The 22,442-nt window shown below is 44.7% G+C and overlaps 1 protein-coding gene across 1 annotated transcript in view; it reads right to left on the bottom strand.

The window, feature by feature from the left end:
* The window catches only part of esr1 (estrogen receptor 1), a 141,194-nt gene extending 121,642 nt beyond the window's left edge, over positions 1-19,552 (bottom strand). Inside the window, 3 exon segments of the mRNA XM_055639009.1 lie at positions 5,460-5,656; positions 18,175-18,482; positions 18,485-19,552. Coding sequence (XP_055494984.1) covers positions 5,460-5,656; positions 18,175-18,482; positions 18,485-18,628 — 649 coding nt within the window. The 5' untranslated portion in view covers positions 18,629-19,552.
* Between the last annotated feature and the right edge of the window lie 2,890 nt (positions 19,553-22,442).

Here is a 22,442-nt window from a genome sequence, read left to right on the forward strand (position 1 = left end):
ACAGATTGCACGCAGGGATCTTTCGTTGGTATAAAAGATGCCCAAAGTGATTTCTTTCCTTTTCTCAGCACAAGCTGACTTGATTCTGCTAGTTGGTGACACGGCATGCAGTTAATACAGAGAAAGTACACAAAGGCATTGCGCTCATCACCACTGGTTAATGAACAGCCTTGTGTTACAAACACCGCACCTTCTATTTTCAGTGAGGCCTCTTTGTCATGGTGACTTTCTGCTCCTGATCAGTGTTTACAAACCCAGCTACAGGGGAAAGAGCATCAAGGAGAAGAGACAGAGAAAGTCGTGACACCTATACTGTATAACAGAACCACAGAATAGATTCTCCACATGGAGTTTTGTTGCAAGGTCTCCTTGATCTTTTCACAATGTGAAAGGGTGATTGTGAGGAAAAAAAGTAAACATAATATTTGTGGCCAATATTATCTTTATCATTATCCATAGAGGAATCTTCACTGTTGCACCTCAGTTAACGATTACACTTGCATAAATAACTTTAAATGATTTGTTGTGTTTTCCCACCTACAAATATTAATTAAGTCTTTTTTCTATGAAGCGTGATTGTAAACTTTAATTCCAGCAGTGATTTTGAAGAAATCAATAGGTTGCCTTGTCCTTGACAATGTCACAGTGATGATTTGTGTCTTATAAGTGATGGTGAGGCTTTGAGGAGTCAGGAGAAAACCTTTTCACTGCCGAATACCGTGCCTCTGTAATGTCCTTGGTGTCATGTTGTTTGTGAGGCTGGTCTTTCATGTACCCAGCAAGATGCTCAAATTAATTTCACTGTCTGCCAATTCAACAAAAGCTCTAATGTACTGGTCATGGAGCAAGGACTGGTTACAAGTGCTTTCTCAAGTGCCACACAGAGTCATAGATAGAGTCATAGAGTCATATAGTGTTGAAACAGGCCCTTCGGCCCATGCTGACCAACATGCCATGAGTCCCACCTGCCTGCATTTGGCCCATTTCCCTCTAAACCTAGCCTATCCATGTACCTGTCTAAATGTTTCTTAAAAGTCATGATAGTGCCTGCCACAACTGGCTCCTCCGACAGTTCGTTCCATAAACCCACCAGGCTTTGTATAAAAAAGTTACCCCTATTAAATCTTTCCCTCCTCACTTTAAACCTATGTCCTCTGGTTCTCGATTCCCCTACTCTGGACAAGAGACTCTGTGCGTTACCCAATCTATTCCTCTCATGATTTTGTACACCTCGAGAAGATCACCCCCTCATCCTCCTGCGTTCCAAGGGATAGAGTCCTAGTCTGCTCATACCTCAGGACCTTTTCTGGTAACATGCTCATAAATCTTCTCTGCGCCCTTTCTAGCTTGACAACATCGTTCCTATAACACGGTGCCCAAAACTGAACACAATACTCTAAATGTGGACTCACCAACGTCTTATATCACTGCAACATGACCTCCCAACTTCTACACTCGGTACTCTGACTGCTGAAGGCCAATGAGCCAAAAGGCTTTTTGACCACCCCATCTACCTGAGACGTCACTTTCAAGGAACTATGTACCTGCACTCCTAGTTCCCTCTGCGCTAGAACACTCCCCATTATTCTGAAGAAGGGTGAAGAAGTCTGAAGAAGGGTTTCGGCCCGAAACGTCGCCTATTTCCTTCGCTCCATAGATGCTTCTGCACCCGCTGAGTTTCTCCAGCATTTTTGTGTACCCCCCATTAATATACTGAATTATTATTAGAAAATGAATAGTCATTTTAAACACGGTCACTTTAAAAATGACACATTTGACAGATAAATAGGTAATTGCAGCACCTTTAGTAAAAGAGAAATGAAAGTATATGGACAGAAGGATAAAAGGTTTTGGCCAACAAGCTGCAGCAGGCGAGTTGTGTGGGTTTGGTAAGAAACATGGAGTCGGAGAAGGATTGAGAGATGGGGAGAATATTAATGCGTTTTGTGAAGGAATTCGGATGAGGAAGGCTGAGGCTGCTTAAAGCTTTGGCAGTTGTGATGGGGCCACAAGGAGGGAGTGTCCCGACCAGAAAAGGCAGTGGGATCCAGGGCAGGAAGTGAATGTGGAGGAGGAGATGGCGGTGGAGGAGGAAGGGGGGGGGCGGGGTGAGAGAGGCCCCAAGGGCTCTGAAGCCATTTGAGGATTTCAAGGCAGCGAGGACAGGGATACAGTGTAGTTGAGCACAATCACGGTGGGAGGGAAAGATGGTTTATTGAGACCTTGCAAGAGGGGAGGTTTAACAAAAGGTCCACAGCTCTACAAATAAAGCTGCCGGCTTTAAGTAATCATATTAATTTCAATGAAAGGAAGTCTATCAAAATCTCTGCCTGCTGTAAATAAGCACAAACTATATGTGCTACAGCAACTGCATTTCTGGAGCCTCCCCCTTTTATATTATCAATGTCTCATTAAGTGAATCCATGATTCATGTTTGCTGCCTTCCCTGGCAGAGGCTCATACGGCACACAAAATGTTCTCTCCCACTTCAAGGTCAGACAAGCTATCTCGTCTCTTCTAACAAGGGTGACTGCTCGGCCTCAAATAAATCAATCCATGACTCCTTCTGCACAGCATGACGCAAACTTCAAATGTAACAACGGGTCTGAGCTGTCTCACAAATGCGGCAACGATGTTCCACTTCTCCCAGTTGTACTTTAAGGTCTGCTCGTTTCAGGTGCTAAATCACCACAGACAACCTTGCTTCTCAGTTTTATTGGGAACAGTAGTCGTTACTGCATTGTTTCCCTGTGCTCTTCAGAGAAATGCAGTTGATGACAACATTGTGGAAGTGGCAAAGTGGGGAAGTTGGTGATTTCTGACAATTTGAAGAAAGGGCCTCAACATGAAAGGTCAACTGTCCCTTTTCCAAGTTCAGATGTTGGAATTGAACCAGGATATTAAATGCAATGTGTGTGTGTGTGTGTGTTCGAAGACATAAAAGAGGATTTGGGTTTAGGAGCAAGGAGGTCCTACTGCAGTTGTACAGGGCCCTGGTGAGACCGCACCTGGAGTATTGTGTGCAGCTTTGGTCCCCTAATTTGAGGAAGGACATTATTGCTATTGAGGGATTGCAGCGTAGGTTCACCAGGTCAATTCCCGGGATGGCGGGACTGACATATGATGAAAGAATAGGTCGACTGGGCTTGCATTCGCTGGAATTTAGCATGAGAGGGGATCTTATAGAAAGATACAAAATTCTTAAAGGATTGAACAGGGTAGATACAGGAAAAATGTTGGGGGAGTCCAGAGCCAGGGGGTCACAGTTTAAGAATAAGGCCATTTGTGACTGAGATGAGGAAAAACCTTTTCACCCAAAGAGTTGCGAATCTGTGGAATTCTCTGCCACAGAAGGCAGAGGAGGCCAATTCACTGGATTTCAAGAGAGAGTTAGATTTGGCTTTTGCACCTATTTTCTATGTTTCTAACACCTGTTTCAGACACCGTTAATTTGCTGCATAGCTCAAGTACTTTTGCCTGCAGATTCCATACACGACCCTGACTTTGGCCACTGTTTGACACTTGCACCACCCCACCACTCTGATATTGGTGACCATTCCTTTGGTTGCTGGACCACAATATGTGGAGTGCCCAGAACCCTTGGCACTATTCAAAAAATATCAACAGGTGTTCTCCCAGTTTTCCAACCAAAATCCACCTCAGGTAATACTACTGAAAATATTTCCTTGCTGTGTATAAGTTGGCTGCCAGTTTGCACTGTTCCATTGTAACAGTGACTACATTTCACTGTCTTAATCAATTGCTTGTAAAGTGCTTTTGGGCATTCTGAGATCATGAAAGTTGCTATATAAATGCAAGTTCTCACTTCCATCCAACCATCAAAATATTTGTGTTGGAAAGGCCACATTCCTACTAATTCCAAAATCAGAGCAACAACACAAAATAATTGTGTACACTTCCTCAAGCTCCATAATGTAACCAAAGAGAAGCAGTGAGTGCAATCATTGGGAACGAAGTGAAGATTGTTTTTGTCTTTAACGCAGTTTGGGTAGTTTCATGCCTTGGGCGTGCATTTCAAGGGAAAAGTTATGATGTGTATCCGTATTCCCAAAATACATTACAGGCTAATCACCAATGATCGTCTGGGTAAAGCATTTGCTGCACCTGGTGCAAGGATCCAAGAGAAAATAATTCAGTGGTGGTCCATCATCAGGGAGAATCCAAGATTATCCAAAGGATCAGAGGATTGAAAAATTCATTATCAAATCTGAAACGAAGGAGATTTAAACTGAAATGGGTGAACAGGCATAAACTATTCAGCCCTTTGTGCCTGTTCTGTCATCCAATTATGCCATGACTAAAATGTAATTCCTTTGCATTCATGACTATGTGTGGTTTAGCTTTCAAATGTGATTTTAATTTAGTAAACAGTCCTTTTTGCTGTGTGAAGAGAAACAAAAAAATGTAAAATTAATTGGTTTCTGTCAGGGGTGGGGGAACAGTTTCATCCTTGTCATCTGAAGGAAAATAAAGGGGCTGGCATAAAAATGCCAGGTTTGCCTTCAATGTACTCGATGCAAAATGATGCAAGAAGCTGGAGTCAGAACAACATAGGAGATCTTGGAGAATTGTGGGCATTTGTGGATTAGGAGCCAATGTGTTGTTAGCAAGAGCAGTGATGATGAATGAACCATGCATAGCCTGGAACACATAATAATTACAATATTGCAGCCATCTCGTCATATTTTCTGCGCTTTGCATTTGCAATGTCATTTGCCGCTGAGCACCAGAATTCTGCCCACGAAAAAAGGTGCTTTAAGCCGCATTAGCACTGTTTTGCTGAACGGTTGGATTTACTGAGAATAATTGGCAATTTAGTGTATATTTATTTGCATTTAATGCGCTTGCAAAGCTGCAGCAGGTAAGAACTTGATTGTGCGGTCCTGGTACCTATGACAATTGAACACTCTTATCTTGAGACCCGAACTTCAATCTATCCCTTGGCACCAAGCCACATGTCGCAGAGGAATAGATTGAAGGTCGGGTCACTCTGAGCAATTAAATTTAAAAGAGAAAATTGTCTAGCAATTCTGAATGGACTTTTTTTTCAAAGCCAGATGTATATGAGACTTGCTTGCCTTGACACCAGCTGAAAAACCAGGACATTCCCTCTAATCAGTTAATTAAAATCAAGCCTAGCACTTAACAAATAACAGGGATCATCCTGCTAAGCTGGGTAGTCGCTAAATCTTGAAGCAACATGAGATGTACAAGTGCTGTGTGTTGATCTGAGCCAGAGTTGGTAATGGTGTTTGTGTTGATCAGCATCTATGCTTAATATTGTTGTCAAGGCAATGGGCGCATATTGAAAATAAGACGACAGTTCCCAATTTACCACACAGAAAACGAACTTCTGGAAACATGTAACTGGCTGCTGCTAAACAGCTCTGCCCGTTACCATGGAGAGCAGTGCTAACATATTACGGCAAATCTGTTACCTTGAATGCTTCTCTTGAAAAAGGCCTTGCAGCCTTCGCACGACCAGACTCCATAGTGATAGCCTGAGGCGTAATCACTGCACACTGCGCAGTATCGCGTTTCCTTACTGGATTCCAAGGTGCCCGTTGACGGGCTGCTTTGCTCACTGGTGCTGGAGAGATGGTCGTTAACTCGACGCCGATTGTCGCTGTTGATTCTGCAAAATCACAAGAGAATAACAAGGGCGGGATGAGAACCAAGCACTGAGAGGCCTTGTGGGACGAATGGGGTGCACGTGAATTGTACCTGCAGGGGCTTCTTCCTCTAGGAACAGGACACTTTCTTGTGTTCTAATTATTTCAGTCAGGCGATTCTACAGTTTCAAAGGACTTTAATAGTGTACCACTGAGGGGATTAGAGAACATATAACCATATAACCATATAACAATTACAGCACGGAAACAGGCCATCTCGGCCCTACAAGTCTATGCCGAACAATTTTTTTTTCCCTTAGTCCCACCTGCCTGCACTCATACCATAACCCTCCATTCCCTTCTCATCCATATGCCTATCCAATTTATTTTTAAATGATACCAATGAACCTGCCTCCACCACTTCCACTGGGAGCTCATTCCACACCGCTACCACTCTCTGCGTAAAGAAGTTCCCCCTCATATTACCCCTAAACTTCTGTCCCTTAATTCTGAAGTCATGTCCTCTTGTTTGAATCTTCCCTATTCTCAAAGGGAAAAGCTTGTCCACATCAACTCTGTCTATCCCTCTCATCATTTTAAAGACCTCTATCAGGTCCCCCCTTAACCTTCTGCGCTCCAGAGAATAAAGACCTAACTTATTCAACCTATCTCTGTAACTTAGTTGTTGAAACCCAGGCAACATTCTAGTAAATCTCCTCTGTACTTTCTCTATTTTGTTGACATCCCTCCTATAATTGGGCGACCAAAATTGTACACCATACTCCAGATCTGGTCTCACCAATGCCTTGTACAATTTTAACATTACATCCCAGCTTCTATACTCAATGCTCTGATTTATAAAGGCTAGCATACCAAAAGCTTTCTTTACCACCCTATCTATATGAGATTCCACCTTCAAGGAACTATGCACGGTTATACCCAGATCCCTCTGTTCAACTGTATTCTTCAATTCCCTATCATTTACCATGTACGTCCTATTTTGATTTGTCCTGCCAAGGTGTAGCACCTCACATTTATCAGCATTAAACTCCATCTGCCATCTTTCAGCCCATTTTTCCAAATGGCCTAAATCACTCTGTAGACTTTGGAAATCCTCTTCATTATCCACAACACCCCCTATCTTGGTATCATCTGCATACTTACTAATCCAATTTACCACACCTTCATCCAGATCATTGATGTACATGACAAACAACAAAGGACCCAACACAGATCCCTGAGGCACCCCACTAGTCACCTGCCTCCAACCCGATAAACAGCCATCCACCATTACCCTCTGGCTTCTCCCATTCAGCCACTGTTGAATCCATCTTGCTATTCCTGCATTTATACCCAACAGTTGAACCTTCTTAACCAACCTTCCATGAGGAACCTTGTCAAAGGTCTTACTAAAGTCCATATAGACAACATCCACTGCTTTACCCTCGTCAATTTCCCTAGTAACCTCTTCAAAAAATTCAAGAAGATTAGTCAAACATGACCTTCCAGGCACAAATCCATGTTGACTGTTCCTAATCAGACCCTGTTTATCTAGATGCTTATATATATTATCTCTAAGTATCTTTTCCATTAATTTGCCCACCACTGAAGTCAAACTAACAGGTCTATAATTGCTAGGTTTACTCTTAGAACCCTTTTTAAACAATGGAACAACATGCGCAGTACGCCAATCCTCGGGGACTATTCCCGTTTCTAATGACATTTGAAATATTTCTGTCATAGCCCCGGCTATTTCTACACTAACTTCCCTCAATGTCCTAGGGAATATCCTGTCAGGACCTGGAGACTTATCCGCTTTTATATTTTTCAAAAGTGTCAGTACTTCTTTTACTTTGAACCTCATAGTATCATAGGAACAGAATTAGGCCATTCGGACCATTGAGTACTCCACCATTCGATCGTGGCTGATCTATTTGTTCCTCTCAACCTCATTCTTGCCATAGAGGGAGTACAGAGAAGGTTCACCAGACTGATTCCAGGGATGTCAGGACTTTCATATGATGAAAGACTGGATAGACTCGGCTTGTACTCGCTAGAATTTAGACAATTGAGGGGGGATCTTATAGAAATGTACAAAATTCTTAAGGGGTTGGACAGGCTAGATGCAGGAAGATTATTCCCGATGTTGGGGAAGTCCAGAACAAGGGGTCACAGTTTAAGGATAAGGGGAAATCTTTTAGGATCGAGATGAAAAAATCATTTTTTACGCAGAGAGTGGTGAATCTGTGGAATTCTCTGCCACAGAAGGTAGTTGAGGCCAGTTCATTGGCTATATTTAAGAGGGAGTTAGATGTGGCCCTTGTGGCAAAAGGGATCAGGGGGTATGGAGAGAAGGCAGGTACAGAATACTGAGTTGGATGATCAGCCATGATCATATTGAATGGCGGTACAGGCTCGAAGGGCTGAATGGCCTACTCCTGCACCTATTTTCTATGTTTCTATGTATTCTCCTGCCTCCTCCCCATAACCTTTAACACCCTTATACTAATCAAGATTTTATCAATCATAAGTTCATAAGTTCGAGGAGCAGATTTAAACGATTCGGCCCAACGTCTACTCTGCCATTCAATCATGGCTGATCTCTCATTCCCTCTCAATCCCATTCTCCTGCCTTAACCCCATAAACGCTGACACCCTTACTAATCTTCACTTCAAATGTACCCAATAACTTGGCCTCCACCACCGTCAGTGGCAATAAATTCCACAGATTCATCAGTGTCCGGCTGAAGAATTTCCTCCTTATCTCCAGGTACACCCTTTTATTCTGAGGCCGTGCTAGACTCCCCCACCACTGGAAACATCCTCTCCACATCCTCTCTATCAGGGCGTCTTTCATTATTCATTAGGTTTAACTGAGATCCCCCCTCAACCTTCTAAACTCCAGTGAGTACAGGCCCATTGCTTTACCCAATTATTGCTTCTTCTCCTATGTTACCAATTCCCCCCCTGCGGACATTGGACTTTGTCTCTGGAACTGTTGTACTATAATGCTGAAAACTATACTCTGAACTCTATATCTTTCCCTATCATGCTTGAGTTTGGCTTGATTACATTCATATATAGTATATTATCTGATTTCATTGCATAGCATGCAAAACAAAACTTGTTGCTGTATCTCAATGCAGGTGACATTAATAAGCCTACATTTAAGCCAGTGGCCAAAAATCACTCTGCAGACACACCAATAGAACAGTCGGTAAACTACCAAACTGTGAGGTAAAAATGAACATACAGAAATACATGAAAGTTATGAGAGAGAGCCTTTTCAAGTTCAATATGTCTGAGCAGTTTAGTCAGTCCCCACCTCCACTCTTTCCCCGTAAGTTTCCTTTACAAGTTTCTTTCTGATTTCTTTCTTGAAGGTTACCGATGCACCTTCTTCTGCCATGTTGTCAGACAGCTCACTCCAGAACAATGTCTCAATGACTGCTTTTGTTTGCACCAACTGCATGTTTATCAGCAAGAATAAATCAATGCTTCTTGAACTATTTTTACAACACGGACACAGAAGAGTCTGGAAACACAATTTTAGTCACAAACAGAATCAAGTCAAGTCAAGTCAAATCAAGTTTATTCGTCACATACACATACGAGATGTGCGGTGAAATTAAAAGTGGCAATGCTCGTGGACTTTGTGCAAAAAGACAAACAAACAAACAACCAAATAAACTACAAACAGAATGGAACAGAATCACTTATTCTTTTACATATTAAATATTGTGGGCGGAAGGAAAAATGGAAAAAAACAGCAATTTAAAAAAAAGCAGTGGAGTGGTACAGTGAAAGTTAGTGCCTGGTGAGATAGGAGTTTACAGTCCTAATGGCCTCTGGTAAGAAACTCCTTCTCATCCTCTCCGTTCTCACAGCATGGCAACGGAGGCATTTGCCTGACCGTAGCAGCTGGAACAGTCCGTTGCAGGGGTGGAAGGGGTCTCCCATGATTTTCCATGAATCAATCTCAGACGTGAGATTTCAGACTTGTGTGCTAAATAGATTTTGGCCCTACCAACTCTATGTACACTGTCACCATCCCCTCCATTGTCCTACCCCTTACTCTGACCATGGAACCCATCAATTGTTATAATACTAACGAGGGCGGCACGGTGGTGCAGCGGAAGAATTACTACAACATTGAACCAGAGACCAGGTTCAATCCTGACTACAGGTGCTGTGTGTGCAGAGTTTGTACCTTCTCCCTGTAACCGAATGGGTTTTCTCTAGGTGCTCCAGTTTCCTCCCATACGATCAATGTTCAGCGTGGACTCAGTGGGCTGAGGGCCCCTTTCCACACTGTATCACTAAACCAAACTAAACTAAACTAAACTCAACTTAAAGTGTTGATCAGAGAGGAAAAGGCTACTAGTAATGCTACAATTACAAATCAGAAAACACGTTGGGCAGACTCGATTCCTCATAGGAGCACAGGTCAGGCCATCTTCTGGTGCTTGCTCTGAATTGGAGGATGGACAGCATTTACGGAGGAAGACAGAAAAGGAAAGAGGAGGAAAGAAGGGGAGCGTCCTATATTGTTTGTGTTATAGTCATGATTTGGATGCAAGTGTAGGTGGCAGAAGTCACCAACATTGGTGGTGTAGTGGACAGTGAGGAAGGTTAGTCTAAGGTTACCACGGGGTATATTTCAACTTGGAAAGTGGACGAGTGAATGGGAGATGGAGTGTAACTTGGACAATAGGGCCGAGATGGCCTGTTTCCGTGCTGTACTTGTTATATGGTTATATTTATGGTATAGAAACATAGAAACATAGAAATTAGGTGCAGGAGTAGGCCATTCGGCCCTTCGAGCCTGCACAGCCATTCAATATGATCATGGCTGATCATCCAACTCAGTATCCCGTACCTGCCTTCTCTCCATACCCTCTGATCCCCTTAGCCACAAGGGCCACATCTAACTCCCTCTTAAATATAGGGCATAGGTTTATGGTGAAAGGGAAGAGTTTTAAAGATCGGAAGGGTAAATTAGTAGTTGATATATGTAATGAACAGCCAGTGGAGGCAGGAACACTAACAACAATTAAGTAACATCTGGGCAGGGAATTGAATGAGCAGGGATTAGAGAGACATGGACTGAATGCAGGAAAGTAAGAATAGTAGAGATAGGCATAATGGTCAGCATGGGCAAAGTGGATCAAAGGACCTGTTGCTACTTTGTATAACTCTATAACGTCTGCCTACTCGGCACTCATCCAGTCTTTCTTTAAATATATTATACATGCACCTCAACCAAACCACGTGCTAACAAGTTCCACATTCTCACCATTTCTTGGTGAAGAATTTTCTCCAGAATCTTGCACCAGAATTATTGGTGACTGACTTATATTTTAAGCCACCTTGCAATGAACACATGGGAACAAATCCACATATACTTTAGGTAGACAAAAAATGCTGGAGCAACTCAGCAGGTGAGGCAGCATCTATGGAGCGAAGGAAATAGGCAACGTTTCGGGTCAAAACCCTTCCTCAGACTGATGTGAGGGTGGTGGGGGGGGGGAAGAAAGGAGAGGTTTTTCCATTTTCCAGCCTGCAGTTCCTTCGTAACCCTTATCAAGCTTAACCATATTTTTACAAAGAGCTATAAAAACAACTTTCAGACGACTCCTTTCTCGAGGAAAAACTATGGATTTCTAATTGATTAGTTAGACCAGAGAGTTACCGTCAGATAGAAAAGTTAGAAGGGACTTTACAACCTTTTAGATTAGGAGGGCCAAGGTTTTCTTTAGGGAATTTGTGAGTGTCTTCCTGATAGATATATGCAGCATGGAAACAGGTCTCACAACCCATCAAGTCTACGCTGACTATCAACCACCCATTGACTCCAATACCGATAGTGAACCCATTTCATTCTCTCCACATTCCCTTCAACTCCCTCCCTAGGTTCTATCACTACCCACAAGGGGGCAATTTAAATGACCAATTATCCTGCCAACCTGAACGTGTATGACTTGTGGGAGGTAGCAGGAACATCTGGAGAACATCCATGCAGTCACAGGAGGAAGATGCACACTCCCCATGGACAACACCGGAGGCCAGGATCAAACCGGGCTCGCTGGATCTCTGGGGCAGCAGCCGCAGCACCAGTGCCACACTCACTCATTGTTTACAGATTCCCCCACCTTGATTCAAGCACTGACGTCCATTGAGAAGTACTGCAGGAAATTTTATCCTACCAAATCTACGTCCGGGCTATCATGAGAGACTGAGTCTCACAGCCTGAAAACCAACAGCGTCAGTTTGGAAAATGGCAGCTGGAACTCAGTGTTCAGAAGGCAAAAAATCTCAGGCAATGAGAGTAGACATAAAGATGGGAAACAGCTGAGGTGCCTATGGGTACCGCAATATCGCCTTTATCCTCTTTCACATTTTTAGACTGCATTTTTAGGTTATATTTTGTTAGTGATAACAGTGTATACAGGCCCGATACTGCCCATCGGGCACCCATTCACACCAGTTCCATGTTATCCCGTTTAAGCATCCACTCCCTATACACCAGGGGCAATTTACAAAGCCTGCAAAACTGCACATCTTTGGAAGTCAGAGGAAAACAGAGCATCCAGAGGAAACCCATGCATCACAGGGAAACATGCAAAGTCCACACAGACAGCACCCGAGGTTAGGGTCGAACTGGGGTCTCTGGTGCCGTGAGTTAGCAGCTCTACCAGCTGCACCACTTTGGCAACTGTGTGCCTTGCTGAAGGAAACAATGATTAACGTTTGCTGAACTGGTCGTCAGATATCTATGTATGTGAAGACGATGAATACTTGGCTGAGGAACACGATGTCCCTTCAGAGAATGTTACATTTGAAAAGTTGGAGCTCATGTAGTTAACAGCAGATCGGACAAAGGTCTTCAATAGAAGAAGGGTTCCATTCTGATAAATCAAGTAATATTGGTAGGCACGAGAAGTGAAGAATGTAGTGGAATTAAACGTCGAATGAGTCGGACTTACAACCAGAATGGATAGGATATTATCTGAGAAGTGAACATGACTGGTTCTGGACTCACCCAATGTTGGGGAGGTCATTTAAGACTGAGGTGAGAAAAAACTTTTTCACCCAGAGAGTTGTGAATTTATGGAATTCCCTGCCACAGAGGGCAGTGGAGGCCAGATCACTGGATGGATTTAAGAGAGAGTTAGATAGAGCTCTAGGGGCTAGTGGAGTCAAGGGATATGGGGAGAAGGCAGGCACGGGTTATTGATAGGGGACGATCAGCCACAATCACAATGAATGGCGGTGCTGGCTCGAAGGGCCGAATGGCCTCCTCCTGCACCTATTTTCTAAGTTTCTATGTTTCAATGTAACATGAAAGTGGTAATGAATATGATATTAAAGGGCAAGAGAAAGTAAACAAAGTAGAGTCTTAGTGGGATGCAGCACAGAAACAGGCTCTTTGCCTCAACCAAATCCGTGTCACTTGTCTTTCTCCCCACATCCATAACATTCCCTAAGATTCTACCACTCACTGCACACACTCAGGTGCACATACAACAAAAATCGTCTCTGCAGCAACATCACAGTGACCAACGCACGCTGACAAAACCCACGTGGTCACAGGGAGAACATGCAAACTCCACAGTCAAGGTCAGGATTGAACCGGGGTCCCCAGCTTCAATGTGGCAGCTCTAACAGCTCTAACACTGTGTCACACATAACGACTAATAAAGGAAAGGGACAGCAACGGGAGTTGGATTGGATACTGAGGAATATTAAAGGGATAGGTGACTGAGCAGGAGAATAGTTTACACTGGACTGCTCAATTGTGGAGAGTGAGCAAGAGGGTGGAATTAGAACTGAATGGAATATTAGAAGCTATGTGATATGAAAAGATGAGTGAAATTAGTTTTGATATGGTATTGAAAGCCTGCAATTTGAATAAATGGCAGTCTGAGATCACTCGACAAGACGCCTGGGCTTCTGTAAGGAGTGAACAAAGAAGGACTGAAATTACATGGAGTATGGGGCTTAAGTAGGTGACTTGGATTAGAGGAAAACATGTCTGGTTCAAGATACCAGCAACGTTGAGGACAATGGCCAGTTCATGATCTGCTACATTATAAATGAACAGGCAAAATGTTTCCCTTCAAATCATTGCTTTAACCTATATAGTAATGAGGTGAAAAATGGAGCAGTGTTCTTTAGTCCTTCTGGTTTGTCGACAATGATCAGCGTATGGACTAGATATTATTCAACATCAGACGTTGCCCCTAGCTTCTACCTAGTGCTCCTTCACCACGTAATTGCATTTGCACAACTTTCTTCCATACGTATCTTGAGTTAGCAATAATCTACTGGTCCCAGAACTTAAATTAAACAATTGTCACTTGCTGAAGAAGCGTTCAATTGATTCAATGATCTCAAAACCAAAACACTTGCAGAATCAATTTCTATCTATTCCACCCGCGGCACCTTACTGCTACAAGTGTTGGACGTTGGCCGGTTAATTTATTTTTCTCCCTGGCCTTTTGCCACCTTGCTCTCCTGTCCTGAGGATGTTAACCAGTTGTGGAGGAGGCCCTAGGGTCATTTCGCAGTACAGACTTCCATTGCCATTAAGCAGGCTCAAGTTGTCGGAAAATGTTTGAATGTCTGACGCCACTTGGCTTTGCATTTCGTGCTTGGGCATACACCAAAGTGTTCCCGGGCTATTGACCTACATCAGGCATCAGTCGTCACAAATCTAGTCTGTTCCCACCCCATCATCACACCAAATCATTCCCAGCAGGAGTTGCTGGCTAAAGATTGGGAGATGCTGATTTGGACGAGTATTCACTCCTCCTTCACCCAGTACAGAGGAACTGCTGAGTACAGTCCTGAGTCCATTCCTGAGAACTGTCCGTCGACCAATTTTTCTGTAAATCAGCAACATCCATTTTGTACGACTCCTGTAATCAATTTCATTGACTATATATTCTATGTTCACTCACTGCAACATCACTCCTAAACAAAGTAATGGAACCATGGAATAAAGCATCCAAAAAAAGGCACAAACTGCTGGAGTAAGTCAGCAGGTCAGGCAGCATCTCTGAAGACATGGATAAGTTGTCAAGTCAAGTCAAGTCAAGTTTATTCGTCACATACACATACGAGAGGTGCAGTGAAATGAAAAGTGGCAATGCTCGCGGACTGTGTGCAAAAAGACAAACAAACAAACAACCAAACAAACTACAAACAGAATGGAACAGAATGGAACAGAATCACATATTCTTTTACATTTTAAATATTGTGGGCGGAAGGAAAAAGGGAAAAAAACAGCAATTTAAAACAGCAATGTAACGTTTCGGGTCGGAACCCTTCTTCAGTCCCAACCCAAAACACCACATGCCATGTTCTCCAAAGATGCTGCCTGACCCATTGAATTCCTCCAACGCCGTGTGTATTTTTTTTTGTGAACCAGCTCCTGCAGTTTCTTTTTTCTGGATACTGCATCTAGTTGTCAATTAATACCGTAAAATTGTTTGTATGAATATTACTGTCTGGAAACATTCCTTAAAAATATTTATGGGAGAATTTGTGTGAAATTGGTTTTCCATGATTCTGGTCTTCCATAACCCGATAGCCTCCGTACTTCCATCTCAAGATGGAACGCTGGTGGATCATTGAGAGAAAGGAGTTTGGAGGCTCCCGTGGCTGGCTAGCCACAACCACTGCCTGAAGCAGGGCCAACTATAATTTTGTGGTTCCTCAGAACTGGCCCCTCTCTGTTGGCCATGGGTTGCAGGACACAGCTCAGAATTGCACACAACTTTGGTATGTGTAGAAAAGGATTCAAGCTGACTGGCCTCAACATAAACTTCGGCAGAAGACGATTTATTGTCCGAGCATATTGGATGCAGCTTTTATGATTATTACTGCTGGGCTCAACTGTTGGCCCTCTAGCATTTCATCTCAGTCAATATTTCAGACATCCGCTGTGTGAAAAGCACTCACCAGAATATTCAAATTTTCACCCATACATGTATAAAACAATCTGGGATCTGTGAATAGTGTTTATGAAGTCGGAAGGGAAAATCAGTTTTAACCCCTGGTTGGAGGGCTAGTCACCAGAGGCACGGAATCAAAATAATTGGCAAACCAGTCAGAGGGGAGGACATGATCTAGACACCTGCCATCCAATCTCTGGGAGGGGCAAGAGTTGAGGAGGAACAGCAGCCCGCGTGAACAATGGGTATTGAAAAGGAGTGAATTAAAAGCAAATGACAAAGCCACTACTCCTACTGATCATGCAACGTCTTTAGGCCTTGTAAAAGGCTCCTGGACTGCGTGCAGGCAAGCTATTACTCATCCCGCGGCGCGGCCTCTCGCGTCCGTTGGTCACAGTTTCGGTTGCGTATAACTTCTCTCTCCTCGAGCCCACAAGGGGACATTCACCCCACCCTCTAAATCAATGGCAGCGTGACCAGAGTGAAACTGCAGGCGATTGCCACCGCTCCCTTCAGCGGCTGCTGATGTCACCCTGCCCACAATAGAGGACGCAAAGTGCAGGAGTAACTCAGCGGGACAGGCAGCATCTCTGGGGACACATGGATAGGCGATGCTTCGGGTCGGGAACCTTCTTCAGAAAAAGGATCCATCACCCACATACGTTCCACAGAGATGCCGCCTAACCCGCTGAGTTGCTCGCGCACTCTGTGTCCCTTTGTGCCGAGCACGTTTTGTAAATCAGCATCTGCGGTTCCTTGTTTGTACTTTCTTCCTACGATAGCCCAGTGTGAATGAACCATGGGGCCAGCTGCACATATACCACCCATATCCGACAGGGCGATCTCATCTTCCTCCCCTTCCCCCACAGCCCAGTGGCACTCGTCTTTTCAGATACTTATTTCAGTCCTTTCTCAAAATGAATCTGCTTCCAGCACCCTTTCAAACAATGGCAACACAATGTCGACCAAATCCTACCCCTTTTCTGATTGAATCCTGGACCTGACACTTCAGCCGTTTTCCTTTCCACAAGATGCTGCCTGACCTGCCTGAGTGTGTCTTGCATGTTTTTGCTTTTATTCCCGCTTTTCACCATCTGCACTTCTTTTGTTCTACCTCTCCCCTTTGGTACTTTGCACAGAATTCTCCCTTTCTTCTTTATCAACACCTTTTTGTGCACACGGGATATTTATTAACAGAGAAGAAAAAAAAGAATCGTGGCATTGTGCTGTTCACAGAATTGGTATCCAAAGTATTGATTGCACAATCTAAATGAAACACACAGTGACAACAGAAATCCAAGTGAGTGGAGAAGAAAGCCTGCCTCAACATGTCGAGAGAAATAGTCATAATAGAAAAACCTGTACCTAATATACTCAGCCTACAAATCATCTCTTGCTGACATTTATGTGGAGGCCAGTGGGCTTGAATCCTTCCCTACTCATAACAGACCAGTGTACGCTCCTGAAATGCCTCTTCTCAACCGGCACATAGGGCTTAGAAACTTTAAACTGTTTCAAACTCCGGAGTGCTGTTGCAAAAATTTGCTCTTGAGACGAGACAATTTGATAACACCACCTAAAGTGGGTTTTAACTGATTTTGCACCAATGTGCCTCCATTTGTAGAGAATGAAAGAGTTTTCCTCCCATTAATCCCCCCACCCCACCCCCACGGGTTGCACCCTCTTGTAGCTCGACATCTGGGACTGTCAGGAATTTCATTCTTGAGTGGGTTTAGGTTTGATTCGAGTTAATTTGCAGTATTGATGGCATTAAATCTCCAAGATGAATGGATAGACTGACAACGGAGTTATACTCATTCTCCACTTATCAACACAAGGTCTGTGGAAGGCAGGGAGAGCAGAGGGAATTATCCCAGGGATTTGTTTGTGTGTGTGTGTGTGTTGTGTGTGTGTGTGTGTGTGTGTGTGTGTGTGTCCCAACCCCCTCCCCACTTTTCTTGTTAGGGCTGAACTAATTTTGGCAAGGAACCTGAGGCAGACTGAACTTTCTGACTTCTCCGATAGATTAACCGCACGCCCGGTCTTGATCAGAAACATCACTCAGAAAGCCGAATCGAAAGTTATTCAGAGGTCCTGAGTGCGTTATCCAGTTTTCGACCGGGGTGCAATTAAGATAAGACCCAAACTCCCCCCCCCCCCCCAAAAAAACACAACGATATGGCAAACAATTTCATCCATCCACACAGTAAAATCCGGGGCACACCCAAAGCTGGAGCGAGCGCCAGGCAAGCTCCTTCGACGCAGGGGGAGCCTGCATAGCCCACATTAAAACCGAGGCAGAGTTAAACGTGGCAAGCTGTGAATGAAGTGACAGACACCTCAAAATCGCATCGGCAACCACAGGAAATAAAGGGTGCCATGTCCTCAGAGCCATATTTCAGCATTGCTCCCGGACACACACAGCAGACTTTCAGGCACCGACACTGAATTAAAGGGTGGGGGGGGGGGGGGGGGGATCATCACCTCTCTTCCCCCCCCCCCCTCCCCCACACCACCCCCCACCCTCCGTGTGTCAGGGGCTGGAGGCTGCAGGGACGGCAAGGGAAAAGCAGGAGGCTTACCTGTAAAAGGTCGAAGGGGGTCCCTCTCGTAGCCCAAAGCTGCTGCAGCTGCTCTGCTCGTTCTCCATGTAGTACGGGACCTGTTGCCCGTGAGCCACGAAGGAGGAGAGCTGGGGAGCCGTCTGCAAGAAGACCAGCGGGCTCGGGGACATGCTGTTGAGGGAGTGAAGACCTCCAATGTTGCTGGAGCCATGCGAGTCGGTGGAGGCTGCGTAGCCCAGGCTGGTTGGGTTGTACAAGGTGGCAGCGGCTGCAAACTCATAACCACCCTCCGGGTAATTCATCGTCCCCGCTCGATTTTTTTCCACACGTAGATTTCATTCAGAGGTCCATCGCCACTTATAGGCAACTGCAGAGTTTGCCTGCCGAAAGTGTCCAACTCGCTGGTCTGGATCTTCTGAAGCAGAGCAATCGCAGGTGATTTGTGATGGAGCGGGATTGCCATGACCAGCATCCAGAGGAGGAGAGGACAAACAAATGATCGGCGCTGCTCTGGGTGTCACAGGCTGACACCGTCGCCTCTCGGCTCGCTCTTCATATCAATTGACCAACCTAGAGAGGAAGAAAACCTCACAGTCAGGAGAAGACGAGTACTACAGCGCTCACCACGGATGACAGGGCTTCAGAAACACTACGACTGCTCTGCTGCTGTACGTGAAGAGGAGGAGGATACGAGTGAGAGAGTGCAGGCAGAGGAACACATTCAAACTTCAGACCAAGTCCTTCTCATCTGAACTAATAAGCATTACAAAGGCATTGGCAGCCAGCCAAAAAAAAAAAAAAAAGAAGGTCGTCGTACATTGGCACTCGTTTTACCTCTCACCACAGGCTTACACACTTTAAAAGTAATGCTGCACTGATTTCACCAAAGATTAAAGGCTGGTTTATGTGTGTGCCTTGGTCAGGCTGCGTTCTGTCGCGATAGCACGAGGGAGAGAGATTGATTCCAGTTTTATTCCATCGCCTCACCTGAAGGTGCAAAAGCCAGGAAAGGTGTTCCAGCCCCAGCAACCGGATCCCGCCGGATTTCCCGCGCTCGCGCACACACTTATTGTACTGTAATTTTTTTTCCCTCCCGAGGCCACCGGCCCCACTCGCTCTCAGCACGCCATCCGAGCTACCAGCCGCCCGGTCTTCATGCTGGAAGCAATCAGAGTCAAATCTTCATTTCATTCTTTTCAGGATTCACCCGCGCTGATGTGTTAATACAGTGCACGCAGAGTGTGATATCTCCCTGGAATTCCTCCCGTTCCTCAGTCCGGTATACCTGAGCTTTTCCCCGCTACAGTGCACTGTTGGTCTTAATTGTTTGCTTTCATGTTTAACATCTGGGTCAGCCTTAAAGTGGCCGGGGCTTCAATGGTTGATTTATTAATAATGTAACAGCTTCAATAAATCAGCACCAAGAGCTCACTACAGAAGATGCCTGCTGTCTAATTTATGCTATAACCCCCCCCACCTCCCCACCCCGCACATTGTCAGACACCCGTGTCTCACCTCAGCCACAGGAGAAACTCACGGCCAGTGCCGCACTCACCAGCCAAAGCCCCACTTCCACCAGGTTTAAGGTAAAAACATATATATTACTGACAGTCAATTGCCACGTATTAAAATCTTCAAGCTTCCACTTGTGCCAGAGTCACGAACTAGAGGAGGAAGGAGTCGGTCTGAGGAAGTTGTCTCGACCTGAAACGCCACCTATTCCTTTTCTCCAGAAATGCTGCCTGACCTGCTGAGTTAGTCCAGCGTTTTGTGTCGAGCTGGTCATGAGGTGCATGGAAACTCCTTCCCTCAGAGGTTTGCGAATCTCCAGAGGTGGCATTGCCTGAGGGTGGTGGGGGCCGGTTCATTCAATGTATTTGAGGTGGAGTTAGATTAATGTTTGAAAAGATCAAGGGATTGAGAGGTGGAGGGAACTGGTAGCGAAGTTGGGTTGAGGCCAGCGTACATCAGCTATGACCATATTAAGTGCTTGGGGCAGGCCTGAGAGGCCGAGTGGCCTGCTCCTATTACTACTTTTTTTGCGTTTGAACAGCACTATTTGTGACAGAAATTACGAGGCAAAGAAAAGAGTTGGGCTCTGTCTCCGAGATTAAGGGGACAATCCGTCCTGCACTATGTGTAGGAAAGTACAGCAGATGCTGGTTTAAATCAAACATAGACCCGTTTCGGGTCGAGACCCATTCCTTCTCTCCAGAGATGCTGCCTGACCCGCTGAGTTACCCCAGCATTTTGTGTCGACCTTCCTACACTATGTTCATTTTGCATTAAAGCAAACATGCTTCCCTTCCGCTAAACTCCCACCAGCATTAATGGTGGACAATTCCCAGATTGCCAAGTGTAGGGGAAATGGAGCGGTGACAAGCCTGGCATTTGGAAGCTCATTTCTGTAAATCTGACCTCCCCTTGCAGCACAATTTGTCAATGGGAAACAATGTTCTGACACACAACTAGCATGTGCCTAATACTTTCTCTGTAATGTTTTAAGGCACGTTCTCTGATAGAATATGACAGCCACACACTGGGAGAAAGTTGGCCCAAAACTTGGGTAAGGCAGGAGATTTTACGGAGCATTTTACGGATGAGAAAGACGAGTGTTACAATTAACGGGCAAGGCAGCTGATGAAACTAACCATAACCATATAACCAAATAACAATTACAGCACGGAAACAGGCCATCTCGGCCCTACAAGTCCATGCCAAACAAATTTTTTTTCCCCTTAGTCCCACCTGCCTGCACTCATACCATAACCCTCAATTCCCTTCTCATCCATATGCCTATCCAATTTATTTTTAAATTATACCAATGAACCTCCCTCCACCACTTCCACTGGGAGCTCAGGGAACTAATGACAGAATGAAAGGAAAAAGGGGGTAGAAAAGTGTTTTGAATTGGAAAGGCGTTCAGAGTTCAGAGTTCTGACCACAGGGTTCAGTAGGGCCAGAGGAAGTTACACAGGGGGAGAGGGCTGAGGCATTGGTGAGACTGAGGAGTTGAGAATCTACTAACGTCAAGGTGTTCTTGGATCAGGAGCCAACATCGGCCAGTTGCGCAGGTGGAAGGATTGATCCGAACTTGATCTCCGTCCAAAGCCTCAGAGGCTGAAATGTGAGTGGGGAATAAAAACGACGCGGAATGCAGGCAATTTTTTTTTTTTTTTACATATTGCAATTTTGAGCTGCTCTCAATAATTCTAAGCTTTGCAAAGTTAGTGAAAAACCAGAACATGGTCGTGTTTCATTTGGCACGCCAATGAATTAACCATGCAATCGGGTCAAAGTGGCCTCCAAAGTTCCACGCAACAAGATCCCGTAAAACAGCAAAAAACCTGTCAAAATGATTTCAGCAATCTTAAATGAAGTATTAATATTGGCTGGAACAATTCATTAGACCTCTCTCTCTCATAGAGCCATGAATTTGTGCATTCTCCAGTTTAGCACCTCAAATATAGCAGCTCCGACAGTTCTGCTCCCCCATCAACACGGACCATTGTGGCTTCCACTTTTCTTGAGTTGATTTTGTTGAGTCTTGAGAGAAGATGGTTCTCGACCCCAAACGTCACCCATTCCTTTTCTCCAGAGATGCTGCCTGACCCGGTGAGTTGCTCCAGCGTTTTAGTGTCTATCTTCATTGCAGAGCAACCATCAGCCTAGATACCCATGTACCAGGTCTCTGATACAGGAAGTTGAACCCACATCCCCCTGACTGAGAGGAGAGTGTGTTTACCACCGAGACAAATTAAAGCTTGGACTCAACTGGGAAAGAACTATCACAGTTGTCGAGTGAGAATGAAGCATTAGGTATTTTACTCTCTGATATTGTTAAGCTCAATGATCTGGAAATTGTGAAGTATCAGCAAAGATGAGGGTGGCAGATCCTCTCTAACATCTACATGTTGGCCAGAGCTGGGGCCTAGCGTTCAGGAGAAAAATTCAAAAATTATGATTGATTCTAAACCAATTTCAAGAGCCAAAAGCCAGCTGTGGGGTACTTTGATCTTTCAGAGCTTGGGGGGGGGGGGGGGGGGGGGGGGGGAGGGGGGCTGTAAGACCTAAGATTCGATTTATTTTGGAAAAAGGGGGCGGACAATTTGGAGGCAAGTAGATTGATTTCTGGCACCTTGTTGCTTAAATGTTCCTGCATTTCGGAGGGCGAAACCGCAACTGGCGCTCCGAAACTCCTGCCAATTCTCCCTTTGTTGTTTTTTCTGTTGCGCTGAGCAAACAATGAACCATTTTTTGGATGTATAAGGCTTTCCTTCTCGACG

This window comes from Leucoraja erinacea, chromosome 8, assembly GCF_028641065.1.
Source record: "Leucoraja erinacea ecotype New England chromosome 8, Leri_hhj_1, whole genome shotgun sequence".
Lineage (NCBI taxonomy): Eukaryota > Metazoa > Chordata > Chondrichthyes > Rajiformes > Rajidae > Leucoraja > Leucoraja erinaceus.